General features: G+C 47.9%; 5 protein-coding genes across 5 annotated transcripts; 1 reads left to right on the top strand and 4 right to left on the bottom strand.

Annotated features, from left to right (window-relative positions):
• Positions 1-47: 47 nt before the first annotated feature.
• On the top strand, positions 48-1,966 carry LACBIDRAFT_399296 (spindle pole body protein; the record flags this gene model as incomplete). Its single annotated transcript, XM_001873415.1, has 8 exons — positions 48-245; positions 304-486; positions 534-1,032; positions 1,081-1,188; positions 1,246-1,391; positions 1,447-1,597; positions 1,644-1,870; positions 1,919-1,966. 8 exons carry the CDS (start codon positions 48-50, stop codon positions 1,964-1,966), a joined length of 1,560 nt encoding a protein of 519 aa, XP_001873450.1.
• Positions 1,967-2,064: 98 nt separating this feature from the next.
• Positions 2,065-2,633, bottom strand: LACBIDRAFT_301259 (uncharacterized protein; the record flags this gene model as incomplete). Its single annotated transcript, XM_001874039.1, has 3 exons — positions 2,322-2,633; positions 2,202-2,277; positions 2,065-2,146 (listed from the first exon to the last, which is right to left on the bottom strand). Exons 1-3 carry the CDS (start codon positions 2,362-2,364, stop codon positions 2,065-2,067), a joined length of 201 nt encoding a protein of 66 aa, XP_001874074.1. The 5' UTR covers positions 2,365-2,633.
• Positions 2,634-4,098: 1,465 nt separating this feature from the next.
• LACBIDRAFT_301260 (uncharacterized protein) lies at positions 4,099-4,413 on the bottom strand (the record flags this gene model as incomplete). The annotated part of the gene is made up of 2 exons (XM_001874040.1): positions 4,099-4,330; positions 4,385-4,413. The coding sequence occupies 2 exons, from the start codon at positions 4,411-4,413 to the stop codon at positions 4,099-4,101; spliced, it is 261 nt and encodes an 86-aa protein (XP_001874075.1).
• A 6,788-nt stretch (positions 4,414-11,201) lies between these two features.
• Positions 11,202-15,053, bottom strand: LACBIDRAFT_291737 (uncharacterized protein; the record flags this gene model as incomplete). The annotated part of the gene is made up of 8 exons (XM_001874041.1): positions 11,202-11,399; positions 11,457-11,816; positions 11,876-12,220; positions 12,270-12,659; positions 12,831-13,666; positions 13,763-14,588; positions 14,788-14,918; positions 14,984-15,053. The coding sequence occupies 8 exons, from the start codon at positions 15,051-15,053 to the stop codon at positions 11,349-11,351; spliced, it is 3,009 nt and encodes a 1,002-aa protein (XP_001874076.1). The 3' UTR covers positions 11,202-11,348.
• A 191-nt stretch (positions 15,054-15,244) lies between these two features.
• LACBIDRAFT_320917 (uncharacterized protein) lies at positions 15,245-18,576 on the bottom strand (the record flags this gene model as incomplete). Its single annotated transcript, XM_001874042.1, has 3 exons — positions 15,245-16,781; positions 16,887-17,122; positions 17,185-18,576. 3 exons carry the CDS (start codon positions 18,574-18,576, stop codon positions 15,245-15,247), a joined length of 3,165 nt encoding a protein of 1,054 aa, XP_001874077.1.
• Between the last annotated feature and the right edge of the window lie 1,014 nt (positions 18,577-19,590).

Raw genomic sequence — 19,590 nt, forward strand, 5'->3', positions numbered from 1 at the left:
GAATTTTATTAAGTAAGCGCCGAACTTTTCAACACAACCCGCACAAGATGGTCGATCAAACCCTCAAGCGAGACGGAGCTGAACACCTACAAGGTAATGCAGTAAGACCGACAAAGAAGCAAAGAATATCTGGAGATGCTTCCGAGAACGACACCGAGATGCCAGCCGACTCCGAGGAAGAGGAGGAAGACATGCCAATCGAGAGGGCTGAAGAGTCGCGCGCGTCCGATCTATACCTTGACACGGCAAGTTTGATTTAATGCGAATCCCCGTTCTACGTTATTCATAGTTTCTTGTATTTAGATTAACAGAGCAATCCTTGACTTTGACTTTGAGAAAGTCTGTTCGGTCTCTCTATCAAACATCAATATATATGGGTGTCTCGTTTGTGGCAAATACTTCCAAGGAAGAGGCCGCAAATCCTATGCATACGCCCACTCTATTCACGACGACCACCATGTCTTCATAAATCTCGAAACCACCAAGGTATGACAACCCATGGCGCGATCTTTGAGCCCTGACGTTTTCTTCAGGTCTACGTATTACCAGACGGTTATCTGGTATCCGACCCTTCTCTGGAAGACATATCTTACGTTCTTGCGCCGTCCTTTACACCAAGCTCAATAGCCCACCTTTCTTCAAATACCCATATCTTGAAACCTTCATATGATCTCACGAACAAACCTTACCTGCCTGGTTATGTGGGTCTCAACAACATCAAGCGCAATGACCACATGAACGTTATCATACATTCCCTTCTTCATATACCTCCTCTCAGAGACAGTCTCTTGCTGTCTCGATATCGAGGAAAGGAATCCGAGCTTCTGAAGCGCTTTGCCGGACTTGCGAAAAAGGTCTGGAACCCGCGCCTATTCAAAAGCCAAGTCAGCCCGCATGAGTTTCTTCAGGAGGTGAACCGGGCGAGCGGTGGGAAATTCCGTCTTGAGCAACAGGGTGACCCGGCCGAATTTTTGGGCTGGCTGCTAAACCGCCTACACAAAGATCTGGGTGGTACTAAAAAGAAGTGTTCTAGTCGGTCGCTTCAGCCTCCTCCCGTTTACCCTACTAATTTCTATGTAGGTACCATTTTTTCAACCTTCCAAGGAGAACTTCGCCTAGAAACACAGCAAGTTCTTGTTCGACCTGATGTCGGAGAAAATGACAAGCCCCGCTTTGATATAGACCGAGGTATATACCCGATAAATATTTGGAAAATATTTTGCCTGATACACGGACCGTGTCTAGATATTAAGACTTCTGTGTCTCCATTCTTGTTCCTAGCGGTGGATCTCCCACCGCCGCCACTATTTCAGGACGCGATCGAGAAGAACATCATCCCGCAAGTTGGTATACATTCCGTGTTGTCCAAATATGATGGCCGAACCACTCAGGTGTGTACATCGTGTGGGGAATTGCATTGTTGTTTATATGTTTATCCCGCGCTAGGAATCAGCTGGGCATCTTCGGCGCTACAAATGCCAACGCTTGCCTCCTTACATCATTCTCCATTATAAACGGTTCACCAAGAATGCTTTCGTGGAAGAGAAGAATCCGACGATTGTCAACTTTCCTTTACGCGGCGTAGACTTCAGAGAATGTACGTGACGTCTAGATAGAACGAAGGGTGCCTGACTTTAAAGCAGATGTCGATGCACCGTCAACCAACGAGACAACTTTGTACGATTTGATCGCGAACGTTACCCACGAGTCAGTTGCCGGTACAACTCGAGACAAGGAAAATACGGTCTGGAAAGCCCATCTTCGAGCAGCAGGCGGTGGTGGGGACAACGAAAAGTGGTTCATGATACAGGACTTGATTGTCGAGGAGACGAGGAAGGAAATGATATTCCTTGGGGAAACAGTCTTACAGGTAATCACCACCGTTGATCTCGGTCCAACGAAACTCATCTTTTATTAGATATGGGAACGCCGAACGACTATTAGTAGTAACGGACAGATGGCATAAAGCCGTGCATCGCCATTTTTATGTTCGCGCTCGTTCAGACAGTCGCAAAACAAGTAACTGTGCGTCACATATGAGCTACCACCGATGAGATCCTGTTATCATTCGCGGCCCTTCTCAGGTACTTGGTTGTTTTGGGGTTGCTTTGCAGGTGCGGCAGTCAACTGTTCCGGAGCATTAAATCTACATGATTGCAATGAACCATTGGTCATAGTGACATGAGTGATATTCCGCTTACGGGCTAGCAACTTGTTCGTTCAGAAAGATAGGTTTGAAGATGTACACTCCCGACACAACGCCTGTATCCACCCACGCTATCAAGCTTCCTGACGTTTGGATTTTTTCTAGAAATGCTTACCCGTCACCGTCGCGACCACATATGGCAATGCTCTACGAAGCATTTTTCAGCGTTGGTGGAACCTCTTTTATATGTGACGAATTGGACACGTCACGCGTCACGGATGTTTAACTTTCTTTTTGAGTCCGATAGAAACTCCGCACATCGATCACGTGGACTCTGAAGGCACTGGCAGCAGACGACGCGATTAACGTCGAACGAGTTGCTTTGGAACAAGAAATGTGGTACAGGAAAAAATATGTATTAAAGTGTAGATACGATGTCACTTTCGAAGGGCCTTGAAGAATCATTACCGATGGCTGACAAGCCGTGCAGAGGAAATCTCACCTGCAAAGCCTCTTTCGCAGCTGCTTGTTTCGCTTGAGCCTTTTGAGCAGCGACTCCCGTGCCTTTAATTTCCCCGCCGACTTGATGAACGTGATAAGCCAATGCTATAGCGAGCTGACAAGGGAAGGAGCTTACTCTTGCAGTGAACGGTCCAGATGACTTCATGGGATGGACCAGACGACTCTTCCATCCACGTCAATAAATCAAGTTGCTGTTTATCTTGTAGGTCTAAAAATCAATAGGCATTAGGAGCGCGAGGAACTCGTAATTTTTTTGCTTGCAATTATTAAGAGCCGTGATGTACACTTGTAGAGGGGAAAAGATCAGGAATAAAATCGGCATGGTACTAACAGAACTCACTCGTTGTCGAACGCACTGAAGGTGTCAATAAGTAAAAGAAACTTCCAGGTAAATTTAATCTGACCGCCCTTTTAAAATCATGGCGGCCGTCTGAGACTCGACCAAACACTTTTGTTTTTCGAGTTATCCGCGTACTTCACGGCATCGAAGAAATAGTTCGGTCAGGATTATCTTTTGTTCTCTGCCCACTCTTCCGCATCATACGGAGACCGATATCGACGAGTAGAGATCTGTGCAGCCAGGTTAGGGTGTAGCACAAAAGCAGCACAACAAAAAATCAAACGCCGCCGCTTCGCGAACGAAGAATCCCGTAAAACGTAGCCTACAAATCGAGGATTCAGCTCCCGTTCGACAGTCAATAGAAAGTACCGATAACGAAGGGTAGGGATTATTGGCCGCTTTAAGATATCATTGTGATTGATCGATCTAGGTGAACTGAGTTGCGTTCAGGATGCCTTTGTTTGGTACGTGGTTTTCACCGTCTGTACCGGAGAATAGTCATGATTAGATTGTGGTTAAGGCGTCAAGGATATGTGTACCAAGTTTGAGAATCGCTACCACCCACGGTGTGGAGGGTGCGGAGTGAGAATGAAACTTCAGTATTTTGAGGTGAAAGGTTCTCCAGTGAAGTCGTTCAAATGACTCAAAGCCCAATGTCGCGTTACCGAAATTGCAAGATTGTTGAAGAGTAGTAGACCTGTGACATCCTGATTGCATCTGAAAAACAGCATTAAACGATATCCAGTGAGCAGATTGAGAGCGGTCCGAAACCCGAAATTTCTGGTCAAGCAACGCCTGTCAAGGCTAGAGCACAGGGAAGGGAATTTAAAAGACTTTCTCGAATGCACTGACAGGCGTCAGCCGTTTCCTTCCTAAAATGTTGTGTCAGTGGGAAAAAAATTGAACAGAGCGCGTAGAATAAGTTATGATTGCAATCGATAAATAGCGGAAAACAAATCATAAGCGCAGAAAGTTCGACCTATATCCTCATGACGGCTGTTCTGAAGTCAGAGTCTCCCAAGCCTTGTTGGCAGCAATGTCCTTCGCTATATGTTTGTGTGTACCGGTGCCAGTACCGCGTGCCTCGCCATCAACTGTGTCTCATCAGCCATCGTGTTGCACACAGAAAGTTATAGAGAAAGATATTACTTTTACAAACACAAGTCCAGACTGGGGCGTGTTTCGGACCCGACAACGACTCCTGCCAGCTAACGGAAGATGATTTGCCCACACTTTGAAGGTCTGTAGGATCACAAGTTAGAAGAGCAGACGACGACGAGCAGAGGTGGTTGCACAAGTGTTTAGCCTTGAAGTTCCTGCTTCTGGTAAAAAATGTCAGCAAACTCGATGCCAGCTTTGGGTCGAAGTCAGCTCACCGCTCGACATTGTTCAGAACGTTAGCCATCCTTCAAAATTCTGAGGCCTTTAAATACCGGATGCTACAGGTACTACGGCTGAAACCATCGGGTCGCTGCGCTGGCGCCCTCTGATTTCATGGAAGAAGATGAAATCGCCGTTCATTAAACAGCCAAAATTACGGTGAGAAGACCTTATTTTCGGCCAGTACTCATAGAAGAATGACGCGCCGCAGGGGGGGATTTCGCTCGCCTTGATGTCGAGAGCACCACTCCAAGTGAAATAGTCTTGCTGCGCAAGTCGATCAACAGTCAAAAACGGGAGACGTAAATCCACAAGAGAGAACAATGTTTAGCATAGACAGCTGCGGCGTTGCTGGATGAAGGGCCTGAACTAGCAGATCTGATGGTCGGGGAGAATTTTGACCATGAGGGTTCCACGACGTCTACAGTCCTCCACGGCGAAGCCTTGCCTTGAGCGTCTTGCTTGGTTCATTAAGTATCTCGCAAATTTCCAAAGGGCCTTTAGGGTTGAAATGGCACATCTTGGGGGCCCATGTTGATGCAGATGTTTAGCTATTGATCGCGATTCCGTCTGTGTGTGTGTGTTTACTAGAGAAGCCATCAGAGCAAGATGGAGATTATGGAAAGTTTGAGCTGATATCTTTTCCCGGTCTCCTCAACAGGCTCACGTTTCACGCACGTATGTATTGCATTCGGTCTTCTACAAATTTACGTACACGAAATCAGTGCTGGGGCTGGCTTACTATGAATGAATGTAGAGTTAGCCGTGCATGTAACGCTCCCGATTGCTCACTGAAAGTAGCCATAGTTCAGGACTCAGAAGCGTAGAAAGGGACGTGAGTTTCAAGGGTCACGTAGATGCGGTTAGCTGCTGGCATGGTTTGGACATGATGAGGATACTCATTTAAGTGAAGTTGAACAAGGAGCGACAGGTTGCTTGTTCGTTTATGATGTGAGCACTACGAATAGCTTTGAGACGAAGCTAGGCGCCAAAGCGGTGGTTCAAGGTCCTGTGCTTGCGCTGCCGTAGTGTTGCGGAGATTAAAAGACACCCATAAGCAGTGGGGGACCCAATTTGTTACTGGACTAGATAAAAGTTGATCTCTTTTCGCGAAGCACATCCGCGTAGGCTATTCAGTGGTGCAAAACCAGAATCGGTCTAAATGAAGCACAGACTCCGAAAGTTGTAAGTGATCGTGGTTGACCAGTGTGCACGAAAGGAGTGGTGAAGCGTTTCCGAAGTAGAAATTAGCGTATCGAGTCATGCAAAGCCGGCAAAGTCAGGAAGTAACGCCTTTCGAAATGTCCAAATGAAGCTTGTTTCACTTTTTGTAGACGCACACCAAAGACGAGGGAAATCTGCGAGAAGTTAAGCAAATCTGTTAGGCAAGAATTCACCGACAAGTATGAAAAAAGGCCATGTGAAGCATCTAAGGGTGAAGGCGGAGTTTACAAAGACTCCACGGGGAGGGTCCGTGGTTTCGTCGCTTCGGCGGAAGGATGGTGGGCATTCCATGACCACATCAAAACACCTGCAGAAAGGGCTAGAAAGGGTTCAGTCATCACACATTTTTGCTGAATCCGATACACCTTTATTGTGCTAGAAGACCTCGGGGCATGTTAAAATGCAAGACTTTGCGAAACATGGTCGCCGACGTTGAAAATTATTGTTTATCATAAACCTAAGCTGGCAAAATGTCAAGATCCCGACCAAACTAAGAGCTTACAATGCTACATTCCAGTTGTTCTCAATGAGCTGCGCAGTTCAGCTCACGAGTCAACTAACGTTTTGAGCTACACAACCTGGTGATCCAACACTTGGAATGGTGTTGGATGAGAGGAGCACTTGAGAATATATCACATCACTATCTAGCGGCAAGTTGCGAGTGTGCCTTGTAATCTTCCATCAACAACGAACACTGCTTAGGGCCGCTCAGGCTCCCCTCTTACCTTTTGCCGCTGTTCTACATCCAGCCTTCCTCTCCATACCCAGCAGCGGCCTCAACGTCGCTCGTTGAGCTCGACTCACTCGTCTTCAAGCCCGTACTTGAATAGCTATCCAAGTTCAACACTGTCGCACCCCTGTTCCCACGCATCAAGTGGGCTTACTTTGGTTGTATTTCCTCCAATTCTCATCTCGCCGCTTCCCATCGGTGAGCAGCTGTGGATCTTATACGGCACACGGCTGGCGTTGACATGTTTAACCACAGCGTCTTACAATTGCATAAAATTTCGAGGACAGACGACCACCAACTGCCACAAGTATGTCTCAAAACCAAGGTGATATTCAGGAGAGGATCGCGGCTGCACGTAGGGAGGCAGAAAGTCTGAAGGAAAAGATTCGCGCGAAAAGAGAATCGTCTGCGGACACTAGCCGTAAGCGTCTTATGCCCTAACCCCTCAACTAGGCCAGACCTTGATTCTTCGATTCTCAGTACGAGCCATGGCAGCCGAAGTAGATGCATTACCACGCATCGTTATGCGCCCTAGACGTGCGCTCAGAGGGCACCTGGCCAAGATTTATGCAATGCACTGGGCGGCCGATCGCCGTCATCTTGTCTCGGCTTCGCAAGACGGGAAATTGATCGTCTGGGATGCTTATACCACTAACAAAGTCCACGCCATCCCGCTTCGCTCTAGTTGGGTTATGACTTGTGCATATTCACCCTCTGGAAACTTTGTGGCTTGTGGTGGACTCGACAACATATGCTCCATCTACAATCTCAGTAACAAAGATGGGGCGAACGCCAAGGGCGCTCGAGAGCTAAGCGCCCACTCTGGATACCTCAGTTGCTGTCGATTCCTCAGTGACCGTCAAATCGTCACAAGCTCTGGTGATATGACCTGCATGCTCTGGGACATCGAATCTGGCGCTAGATTGCTTGAATTCAGTGATCACACTGGGGATGTTATGAGGTTTTTACATCCGTGGTCATCAATGGCTAGCATTCTAACAGTATTTCCGCAGCTTGTCCCTTGGACCAAATCAAAATATTTTTGTTTCCGGTGCGTGTGACGCAACGGCCAAACTTTGGGACATCAGGACTTCCCGAGCTACTCAAACGTTTACTGGTCATGAATCCGACATCAACGCTGTCCAGTGTGTATTCTGACCATCATGTGACGTTGCGTTCTATTAATTAATTTTTGAAATAACCAAGGTTTTTCCCGAACGGTGATGCTTTTGCGACGGGTTCTGACGACGCCTCCTGCCGTCTATTCGATATTCGTGCCGATCGTGAACTCAACACGTTTACGCACGACAACATTCTTTGTGGCATTACGTCCGTTGCTTTCTCGATCTCGGGACGCATTCTCTTTGGTGGCTACGATGATTGGACCTGCAATGTTTGGGACACGTTGAAAGGAGAGCGTGTCGGCGTTCTTACAGGTCACGAGAACAGGGTTAGTTGCCTTGGCGTGAGCACGGACGGCATGGCTCTTTGCACGGGTAGCTGGGATAGCACGCTCAGGGTACGTTACTTGCTCCTCGCGTTTCATTCAAGATTGTCAATCTAATATACGTGTAGGTTTGGGCATAGTTTATCAATTCGACAACTTATTTTCATCCCCACCGGCCTACCCTATATGTCTCCGCCAGGTTCAACGATCCTTGCATCTCTCATCTTATATGATCAATCTATTACTCACCTGCGAAGTGCTTTGAAGATGGGAATGGACGCCTTGAGTCGGTCATTACTGGTTAATTGTAAAGTTTTCGTTTTAAACTCTGTTATAGCCGACAATATTCTTGCGGTTGACGTATATCCACCTTTCTATTCCCTTGTCTTCTTGTCCACCATACCTTCCTTTCTGCTCGTTGTTCTTTTGTGGTCGTATATAGGCAAATTCTATTCTTTCTCGGAAGTTTGGCGAATGTGCAGATGACAATGTGACTAGCCGTATCAGACCCTGTCGACGTCAAACTGCACAAACAAGTAATAAGGACGCACCTTTCGCGATTTCTCTGTCAGACTCAAGAACACTTTCAACACTAGAAGAATGTCAGAGGATGATCGCGCAGCCAAGGCAGCAAGAGCAAAAGCTCTGGTGGGCGTCCAGCTGCCTTGAAGAGGTTCTTTCAACTCACCCTCTTCTCAGCTCAAGAAACGCCAACAGAAGAAGGCCGCGGACACAACGACTCCAAACTCTGGCGTTCCTTCACCCATAGCCCCTTCAAGGACATTCTCACCCGCTCCGTCAGAGCCCGTGGACGAGGAGAAGCAAGATCTTGCAGACGTGTAGGCCAAGTCACCATGCAAATGAGAGTTGCCTGCTGATGACTTGACTACGGGACTTTTATCCAAGGCAGTTTCACGAAGAATGATTCAGGCGCATCATGGCTGTCTTCGTTGCCGCGCGCGCCTTCACCCCCGCTACGCGCCGCCTCCCCCCAAGTCCTTGCCAAATCACCGCCTCTGGCTCGCCCACCACCGACAACGTCACCATCTCACAATAAAGTTTTCTCACTAGAAGAGAAGATTAGAACCCTGGAGTCCGCGAACGCCTCTTTACAAGCAGACGTCCAACGTTTCGAAGACCTTTTGTCTGGTGGGCCTATTCTTCGATTTTTGTACACTTCAGCTGAAATTCGTTCCGAAAGTGTCAAAGAATACAGAAATTTTGCTAAAAAAGGAGACGGCGCGTGCCGACCTGCTTGATAAACGATTTCAACAGTTACAAACCGACGCAGAGATCTCACTTCAAAACGAACGCCAGACTATCTCCTTGCTTGTTTCTGAAAAGGCTTCTTTATTGTCTGACCTTCAACAACTGGATGACGCCCAGTCCAGTAAGCCAATTCTAACTTCCCCAGTCACTTGATTGCTTACTGGGGGATGCAGAGGCCCAAGAAGCCGAATCTTCATTGGAACATGAGAGGGCCAAGTTGGAAAGCCTTCAGAATCGCTTCCAACGCCTACAAGAAGACGCAGACGCGGCCACTCACCGGGCAGAACAATCGCAGCTGAACGAGAAGGAGCTATCTGAGAGAGTCCGGGAACAGGTGTGAAACCTCGTCAATCATTATATGGTATGCTGAATGTCCCCACCCAAGGAACGGCAACTACAATTAGTGACCGCGTCAGCTAGCGAATATCGGAAAGAAATGGAGCAGTCCCAGCGAAAATTGCGTGAACTCGAAGAACAAATACAAAGCGATGATCGTGTTGAGAGACTTGAAAACTCCCTCAAGCACACACAAGACCGTGCGGACGAACTAGAATTCCAGTTATCAAAGCTCAAACAAGTTTATCATTTTTCCTTTTATCTTTTTACATACTTACATCACTCCCAGACACATTCCTCTCTCAAACTGGAAAGGGACAAACTTGAATCTCAGGGCCATACTTACTCAAGTACTGAACGCGAATTGGAGGCGAAGATTGCCGCGCTAAATGACAGCTATTCGAACGTGCAATCTGAACTCAACACCACATCCGCCGATAACCAGACCCTTACGCGAGACAATACAAAGTTACGCGGTGTCGTTGAAGACAATGTGAAGACGATTGCGGAACTCCGAGAGAAGCTCGTGCAGGCGTCGTCCGAGATTACTACGAGCTCCCGCCAGGCTCAAGCAGTTCAGAATGAGCTGAGGAGTGCGACAAGGCGAGCAGAGGATGCGGAAAAGACGCAACGGAATTTGCAATTAGAAGGGACAAACCTGATGCGAGCTCTAGATGAAATGCGACCGAAAATCGTTGAATTGACTGGGGCCAAACTTGAATTGGCTGAGAAGGTAGAAGATCTTGAACGCACCATCCACAATCGAGACATCACCATTTCTCAACTTGAAAGTCTTTTGAATGAAGTACGTTCTCAAAAAGAAGAATCAGAGCATAAATGGCAGGCTGCTTTGACTGAAAGCGAAAAAGAGCACTCAGGGGCCCAGAACGCCACCTTAGACTTGCAAAAAGCTCACTCATATCTCGAGGAGGAACTCGAAACGGCACTAGCCAGTCTTCGAAACTTGGAGCTCCAACGGACAAACCATCACCAAGAAGTTGCGCGTCTGCTAGAGGAGTTTGAGAAACTCAAGGGGTCATTCAACACTCGATCTGATGAGTTATATAACTTGAAACGTGAGGTAGAGGCAAGACGTAGGGCCCAGGTATGTTGGTTGTAACACCTATACTGGACTAGAGCTTACATGGTTGAGCAGGAAGAGGAGCAAGAATTCCTTGAACGTGCTCAAAACGAAATTGAAGGCCTTCGCGCCGAGCTGGACGCGAGGGACGAAGAGATCCAGCGGTTGCATGAGGCCGTGTCAAGTCCTAGTACAGATGCTCCTCAGTCATTGGATGATGAGCTCATTGGGTCTCTTCGACAACAACATGCCCTCGATCTCTCCGCGGCTCAGTCTCAAATCAGAGCTCTAGAGAATATCATTTTCGATGGAGAAGCCAAGGCTCACGCACTACAGAAGCAAATTAACGCTCTTCAAGATCAAGTTTCGCAGCTGCAGTCAGCTCGGGTAGTACAAAGGTCATTTTCGCCCATACCATCAAGACCTGCTAGTGACCTAGGTCGGTCATCTTTCGGGTCGCATCGACCAAGTAACCCCCCTCCCCTTTCTCGCTCTGTGTTCGATCAAAATCTATCACCCGAAACCCGTCACAAGCGGAAGGTGAGCTTGAGCATGCTCAAGGCTCGCATCGACAGCGAAGTGGCGGCAACTTCGCGCCCACCTTCTCGTGCCCTGTCACCCGTCCATTCAGAACCTCGTTCGAATCCCGCTTTACCACCAAGCCACCATACCATTCATCGACCACAATTTTTGGATGAATCTCATGTATTTTGGTGCCATTCGTGTCAAGGGGACCTAGTTATATTGTAGAAAATTGGTCATCTTTATACATGTGGAGGTATAGATGTGTACAGGATACAGTTGAAGAACATGATAGTTTCATAAATTTAATGAATGAGCAAGGTGAGTAAGTCGTTACTAAATCAAATGAGATCAAAAGCCGTGAGGTTTGACCTTGAGGTTCCTGAGCCTTTCGAGCAGATCCTGTAATGAAGGTCATTGAGTTAGGAAAGGGTAGAAAGGAAGGGAGCATGTGTATACCTCTAACTGCTCGGCGCGCAATGTCCCACCCTTCCGTTCGTTCTCTAAACTATTTTCAATGCTGTCAAGTACGTCCATGATGAGCTCTCGGTAGTCGACTCCAAAAAATTGGGTCAACTTTGCTGCTCTTCGCCGACGCAGCTCAAAGTCTGTAACTTCAGGTTTGGGTGACGTGATACTGTACTCAGACGCAAGCGAGATCATGGAAGTTCGGGCGGGCAGTGATCGGCGGCGTTCGGACTTAATGGATGCGTTGGAGATTCGGCGTTCGGTGGGCTTTGAGAGGTCCTGGAGGGTAATTTCCACAGACTCGCCACCATTCAAGTACTGGTGAAGCTCCACGAGCGACGCTCTGTCATCCTATGCGTCGAGAGATGTATTAAGTGATGAATGAAAAGGAAAGTGAAATTCAAACTGACATGGTCTAAAATGTCGTTCAATGACTGTAACGAGTGTTGATAATGTTGATACAGCAGCGAGTTCGACCCGGGGTAGTTATCAGATTGGCGAGTGACATCATCGTATTCAGATGATCCTGGGCCTTTGGGCAACAGTCGCTTACTTGACTCAGAGGTGCCTGGTCGACTGCTCTTTCTGGCTGTTTTCGTGTATGAAGAACGGTTGATATTTCGTTGAGACGTCGTTGCTTCAGGAATCGAGTGTCCAAAGAATGCTTCGTTGTGAATAATAGGCGTCGTTGGGACGGAAGGAGAGGGAGAATGACGAGTATGATACAGAGTTTGAGGTGGTGCAATGCCAAAAACCTGGGATGCGTTAACAAATTTGCATGTGGAGTTGGGCTCTCAGACTTACTTTCTCCATCTTTTGGGCTCGCCGCACGTTGATAGCCTTCTCCCTGTTGTTGAGCTCTTCTTTCACCCTATCAAGATCGTCGGACCAAGTTGAAGGGAGTGCTACCACCGAGCTGCTCCTCCTCCGCCTAAGCCAAGCTTTGCGAGTAACCTCCTCGACCTTCGCGGATTCCGTCGCAGCCTGCGTGGGCGGCAAGGAGGCGTCTAGATCAGAGAAGCCAAGGACGAGATCTGTGGGTACTCGAGATCCAAGAAAACGATGAAGCTTGGCCAATCTTTCTCTCTTTCGCCTTCTTTCATCCTCCGCTTGTTCTTCCGGAGTCATGTTCTCGAACAGCGACTGGTTGGAGGGAGATGCAGGTCTGCAGAGATTGCGATTCTTCTTTGCGGTCTTTAAAGATGAAAGGTCATCATTCAAACTCTCTCCCCCCGACAGATCAATAAAAGATGTCCGAAACCGTGTGCCAATCCGACTTGTTGCATGATGGTCAGAGAGTCTGCTGTCATTCGGTGGCGCTCTGTCAGGCTCTTGATATTTGTGTGGTTCGTTGTTTGGGCTTACGATGCTCAGGAAAGAGACGTCATCGGGGGTAAGAGGTGCAGAATGCCTTCTGCCGCTAGATGTCAGGAATTGAGGGTCAATGGGAGAACGTTCTGACATCCGTCTCTGACGCAAACTGGGTGTGTCCAGATCGTCGAATCGACGTCGAGCCTGGGGCATGCGTGTAGATGATGCAGTCCGACCAGCTTCTTGGTGTGCCATGGCTTCCGCTCCTGGAGTCTCCCCAAAAACTCGGGCAAGTTTACGAGACTTTTTGATGAGATCAGTACGTTCAGCCAAATCCAAAAAGTTTGTGGTAGGCGGCAGAATTGGATCCCCATGCAATGAGTGTTCAGGTGGGGAGCCTTTGGGGGAAGACTGCCTAGATTTGCCGGGTCTGCTTGACCTAAAAAGAGCTCTGGGGAGAATGGGAATAGGTGAATGAGTCTGGTCCAAATGGGGTTTGCTTGAGATAGAAAATTGATAGTTTGAGTCGAAGAGTCGTTCTGGCGCAGAAAGCATGTTATGGTCAGGGATTGTAAATTCAGCTTTAGATGGTGTAAAGATTTCGATAAAGGATTCTGGATTTGCTAGTGGGGGGATATCCGCGAGTTGTTCGTGAGTGCCGTGAAAGTTGTATAGAGAATGTGAATGCGAGTTATAGGACGACGAAGGATAAATTGTGCTGGATATGCTTATGCGGGGATCTTCCTCTCTGCTGATAGATGTTCCGGGTTCATGTGTGTTTTCGCTAGCAACCGATCCGTGCGAAAGTAAGGGTCCATCATGCCAAGCATTCTTCACCGACCTCGTTTTTTGCGAATTGCCAATGGCACCCTCGGTATCCATCTCCTCACCTAGTGAACAGTTTTTTCAACATGTATCACAATTTCTGAATCAAACAACGTTGTTACCTGGGCTTTCGGTTTTTTCCTTCAACCTTCGAAATTTACCCTCACTTTCTACTGGATCTCGAAGATTTGGCGTCAATGGCGCATCACTAAGCGGTAGATGCTGGCTATTCGAGGGTTGACCGTTTTTATTGGAAAAAAAGTTCGTTGTGCTCTTGCCGATCGTAAGGAATTTGTCAGCACGCGACGAGGGTAGGGTCCTGGATTGCGATTGCGGAAGGGCAAGAGGCCGTTGAGGTATGGCCAACCGCTCAGAAGGCGATGTTAACGTTGCTGATAGCGTTTCATCACGGGGCAGTATTTGAAATCCCAAGTTCATTGGCAGTGAAACAGTGTCCGTCCGGTCTCCTTCATGTGTTTCTGGCAAAGCATTGACGGTTGATAATGGGGGTTGTGAGGAAGCAGTAGACGACTGGTCGCCATCTACCTGCAAGACATCTTCCATTGATGGCGCAGGATTGATGTACGGGTTGGAAGTTGACGAACTCGGCGAACCGACGGCGGTGATGGAAGAGGTAAGAAGGTCGCTTCGAGTGGTCTGCGCGATATCATCGACCGCGCGAGCTGGCAAACTATGTGAAGGGGTCTGAATGGATGCACTCCCTGGATTGGCAACACCCAATGTTAGCGGTCGCGTTTTCCGAGGACCTCGAGGAGGAGGAGGCAACCCAGGAGATGTGTGTGGTGGAAGCGAGGCGATTGTCGGAGAGGAAACATCTGAAGAGTATGGCGGTGGGGGAGTGCTGAGTGCGATGTTCCCCCGTAGGCGCTCTTCGTGTTCCAACAAAGCCTCAAGGTTTGAAGAAATTACTAGCGAACGTGGGTTGTTGATTTTCTTCCCATCTTTCTTGTCTTGAAGACCAAGTTCCTGACTCATTCTTAGATGTCTGTCTCTATCTGAATTGCCCAGCAACATCAGTTAGGCATGACGAATAATCAGAGAGACACATTCCACACCTCAGCCAGACGCCGTCAAGGAATGGCGGGAAGGTCAACCTAGCTATTTAACTTTTCTCCGTCAATTCTACAACATACAGCCGACAACGATAGCTTCTAGGGCGACTGACTGACCTTCGTGTTGAAGTGATGGGTTGGTGGAATTCAGAAGAAGCAGTGCCGCTGGTATATTGACACTTCCGAAGTTCTGAAGGCGTTTTCAATTCCGACAACGGACGCCACCATTCGAGGGCCAGCAGGTCTATCGAGAGCCTTCGAGAGCCCGGAACGTTACATATCTATTTGTGGATTCCCTAATCACCTCACTTCGCAGGTCATCTGCGTAGTAACTAGACCAATCTTGATCATCTATCTCAGCCACAGTCAACACACTCATGATGGGCGCTCGGTAGGTGTCAGTAGGTGCAATTGCGGTGATTGCCAGGAAACCACTGTGAGTTTGTGACTTTATTATAGAGTACGTACACCGATGATGTGGCGTTTAATAATGAATGACATACATATATGACTGATTGGTAAGTTTACAAGTGCGAGGTGAGATAAAATGCCAGAAGTTCGATGAACGCCTCAGGTTTGCACCCGACGAGGTGGTAGAGGAGGGGGAACCTTCGTTGATGTAGCAGGGACAGCCAAATTCTCTTGTGGATAGTGCGCTGTGTCCAAGCCCAATTCGTTGGGTTGGCCTTTGTTTACGCTCGCCGCTGACGACTCGGGCGGTGGTTGGTCAGAAGAAGCCTGCCCACGGGCGTCGTCCTTACTAGCGATAATTTTGAGTGCTTCAGTAGCTGGAGATGCAGGAGATTGGTCTAGCGATGTACTAGCTTTGTTCGCTGCCGACCGCGTTGGCGTTGATCTTGGGGGTAAAGGCGGCGGTGTAGGTCGCACTGATTGCGGAGACACTGAAAGGATTGGCGGAAGGGCCAACGGTGTGACGTCCTTATCTTGAGTGCTATCTCCCGTTTGTTCCAGTGATTGGGATAGCTGTTCTTGCGTGTCAACTTCCTGCCCAGATAAAACAGGACTCTTCCATAACCGATACATCGACTGCATAGTCGGATTTTTTGATTTGTTCTCGGAGCTTGTCAGTGAGAGCTGTGGGGCAACATAACCCATTGATTGGAGTTCGCCTCGATGACTGACATGAATCCCTGGTATAGTCATTGTCTTTGCTTGTGGCTGGACATGAATAGGAGCAGGCACCGCTTCTTCTTGGGCCACCAATCTTTGCGCGTCCACGTCGGTACTGACGCGGCTTATTGACGGCATAGACTTTTTCGTAGAAAGGCCAGAGGTAGATAGACGGGAGGTGGACGTTACAACAAAAGGATTGGCAGAATTGTCGGAATGTATTGAACCGTTGGGCAGCAATGCCAGAGGATTGGTGGTTGGTTTATCGGGGGTGCTGGAGGGAGATATTGACCGCGTAAGTTCCAAGGCATCCCCATTGCGCTCCCTTTCCTTCCTTTCAGCTACCGCTGCTCGAACCTCTGCGTAACTAGCTCTTGACTTATGCGCCTGATTGGGGCTTCGCTCTGGCTGCAGATGCGGCGAAGTTGCCCCAGTATCAACAGGCTCATCACCGCTTGATCCAGCATTGTTCGTGTCCTTCTTCAGACCACCCCAATTAACGCCCCACTTTCTCATAGCCTCTTTTGCGGTATTTTGAAGGGCCTGTTTATCTGCTGCTCGGGATTTTAGCGTCGAGAAAAACGATGGAGGGCTCGCTGGCCGGGTAGTCGTCGATGCATCTGACCGTCTTCGTGGCGTACTGGGAGTAGACTCGGAGCGAGTGGTCAATGTCGAATCTGCATCTGGTTCCAATTCCCGTTTGGTAGAGTGCTGCGAGGTTGATCGACGTGCCGAATGCGTGGAGAGGTGGGCTTGCACTAACGAAGCTTGAATTTCATCAGGTAAGAGCGAGGTCACAGATCGACTTTGGGAAGAGGATCGAGATGTTGATTCCTTTGACTGGGGAACATCAATACGATCGTCTTGACCTTCACGGCCACGGTTCTCTTCGATCTCTCCAATATTGCTAGAATCTGGGTTAGATCCCGACGCCAGGGTAGGCTCCGTCCCACCGCTGTTCGTTGAGAACCATGACCTACGTCGTGAACGAGATGGTTTGGAATTCGCCTCACTCAGCGAAGGCACGGAAGGCTCAACTTTGACGTCAACTGTGTTCCCAACCGGTAAATCCTCGACTGACTGTGACATATCAGGGAGGGGGGTCCCTGAAATTGAAGTCTTCGAATCAATCAAATCCGGGGCAGAGGCTGTCGACACCAACGGAGTGTCTCCCGAGCGTTCAGTAAAGTCAGAAGTCTGTGGATCTGAACGTTGGCGTCTTGATGCATCTGACCAGATTCCACCCCGATGTTCGTAGGCTATACTTTCAAAGAATGCAATGTCATCCATGTTGGGCATGACAACAGATTCCTGTATCTAAGAAATAGACATAAGCCATGAGTGAGAATTTCGTCCGCCTGCACAAATAAGTCACTGACAATCTCTTTGATTTTAGATTCAATCGTGCTTAAAATCATTCCCCAAGTTATTTGACGGTCGCTCACGATTGGCTCTACCTCGAGAACAATCTTCGGTGTCTGAGTGAAAGCGTACCAAATGCGGTTGCTGGGTGGCCGTTTCACTTTGATCAACAAATTGCCTTCAATTTCTTTGAGAACGGCAGCCAAAACCAACTTGACGGTATATGACCTGAAGGTCCCTAAATTGATGGTTGCCGTGGCCTCCACGGTAATCCGGATTTCACCTCTGTACTGAAGATGGACCTCAAAAGATGCATCTCCCTCTTTCGTCAATTCCTTGAGCATGGGTTTGCTAAACGTCGGTGCTCTGTTTCCGACAGAGACCTCCGTCACAACTATATCGGTTAGGAATGTCGGACGTTTAACCTTCGACAGCTTCTTCATTAGCCTGCCAATAATGTATGCTTCTAAGTTGTGTGTGCGGTAGTGGCTGAAAAATATACGACCCAGCAAGGCATTGAACCAACGCATTGGGATCACATCTGGTTGTTCATCAAGGGTAGAGACAAGATGATCCATGTCGGATGGGTCGAAGATTTCGTGTAGTGGAGCAAGAGTTGGAGTTTGAGGGGGATGCTCCGAAGCATGTAGAAGTGCAAAATACCAGTCCTCCATTTCGACGTTCGAGCGAACGAATATGAACCAAGGAGTTTGTGGGTCCAACGCCTCCTCCCTTGCAATATCCTTCTTCTTTTCGGCCTCAACCAGCTTCTCCCGTTCTTTTTCCCGCTTGCTTCCAGTGAGGTCGCACTCATCTAGCTTTCCATCTATGTCCTCTTTCTTCAACTTCATCTCCCTCGTAACACTCGCTAGATGTTTTCCTGTATCGGTAGCTTTAGGCCTCAAACAGATGGCGTTGCGTTTGGCAAAAAGCTCCCCGTCGAGTAGACCTTCAGGAAAAATTATAATTTCATGGCCACCGAGCTCAACAGCCGCCTCGCACTCCGACATTCCCTCGTCTTCGTATAAATAGAGGACTTTGCCTTTCAGCACAACATACCACATGTCCTTTGGACGCGATCTTTTTGGATCCTTCGACCGGGCATCCAAAAATGAGCGAACGAGTGTAACATAAGTAGTATCATTTGCTGACTCCTCGAATGTCCGGCGCATAATTAGCCAGCCCTTTCGAGTCCGTGGTGTGTCATTCGTATCCAATGGCGATTCTTCTTCGGTAGCTCTCTCTGGTAAGGCCTGCCCAGCTTCTAAATTCTTTTTAGTCTTCTTGGCCATGTCAACATCGCCAACGGGAACAGAGGTGTAGACAGTCACAAAAACGAGAGCGGCTATGACGAGAGGAATGAAGGTAACTCCTCCAAGAACATAGGCATAGAGTAAAGCCCTGATCATTTCGGGAGATCGTCAGAAAGGAGAGAAAGAGATAAGGACGGCAGTGACCAGCAGCGACAAACTCGAGAGTGTGGTGTGCAACCTCAATTGTACTGTTACGTCGTTGTGGAATAGTGGACACGTGTCCGTCAGTTGTCACGTGTATTGTGGTGGTGTTGCACAATCCTTGGTAAGTGTGATGACCAGTGACATGCTGTGACATAGTGTCACAGGGCCAATTTCTTGAGACATGGACTTTGTACCTTCCACAACACCAATCCAATATATTTTTTGCAGTGGGTTTGAGGGAATGATGTGATTGAATCCACTGAGAGTGTTTTCCATGTAGAAATTGTATTTATTGCTCCAAAAATGCGAAATCAGCTTGTTTTCCCTGCCAAATTTGGCACTCTGGAGAGATTGGACTATAACTTTCCAACCACAACACGTATGGACATGGTTTGTAGGAGGATATTACTTAGAATTTGAATTCAAATCGATCTACGGATCCAGAATTTTTATTTGTGGCCCTTATGTCGAGATCACGCCTAAGAATGGGCACTTTAACATAGTTATGGGGTAGTAATTAAAATTCTGGACCCGTAGGATTGAAGCCACATACTAATCGGTTATTTGGTCTCTGCAAATCTAAGCCAAAATCCTATCCATTGTGAAGCTGATAGCTCGAGTAGGCAACATTGGGTTAATAGATGTTGCATAGCCACAAAAATCAGACACATTGTAGATTTTTATGCCTTTGAATAGAGACTATCTATACAATTCTGGTGCATTTTTTTTCTTGTAAATCGGTGGAGAATTGATTGAGCTACATCATTTACAAGTTTGAGCTGTCCAGAAAATCATCACCAGTCTGCCAAATTGGGAAGGTGCCTGTTTTGGCCACTATTCATAGATGGCCCAAACTTGTAAATGATGTAGCTCAGTCAATTCTCCACCGATTTACAAGAAAAAAAATGCGCCGGAATTGTATAGATAGTCTCTATTCAAAGGCATAAAAATCTACAATGTGTCTGA

The sequence above is a fragment of the Laccaria bicolor genome, genomic scaffold, assembly GCF_000143565.1.
Source record: "Laccaria bicolor S238N-H82 LACBIscaffold_1 genomic scaffold, whole genome shotgun sequence".
Lineage (NCBI taxonomy): Eukaryota > Fungi > Basidiomycota > Agaricomycetes > Agaricales > Hydnangiaceae > Laccaria > Laccaria bicolor.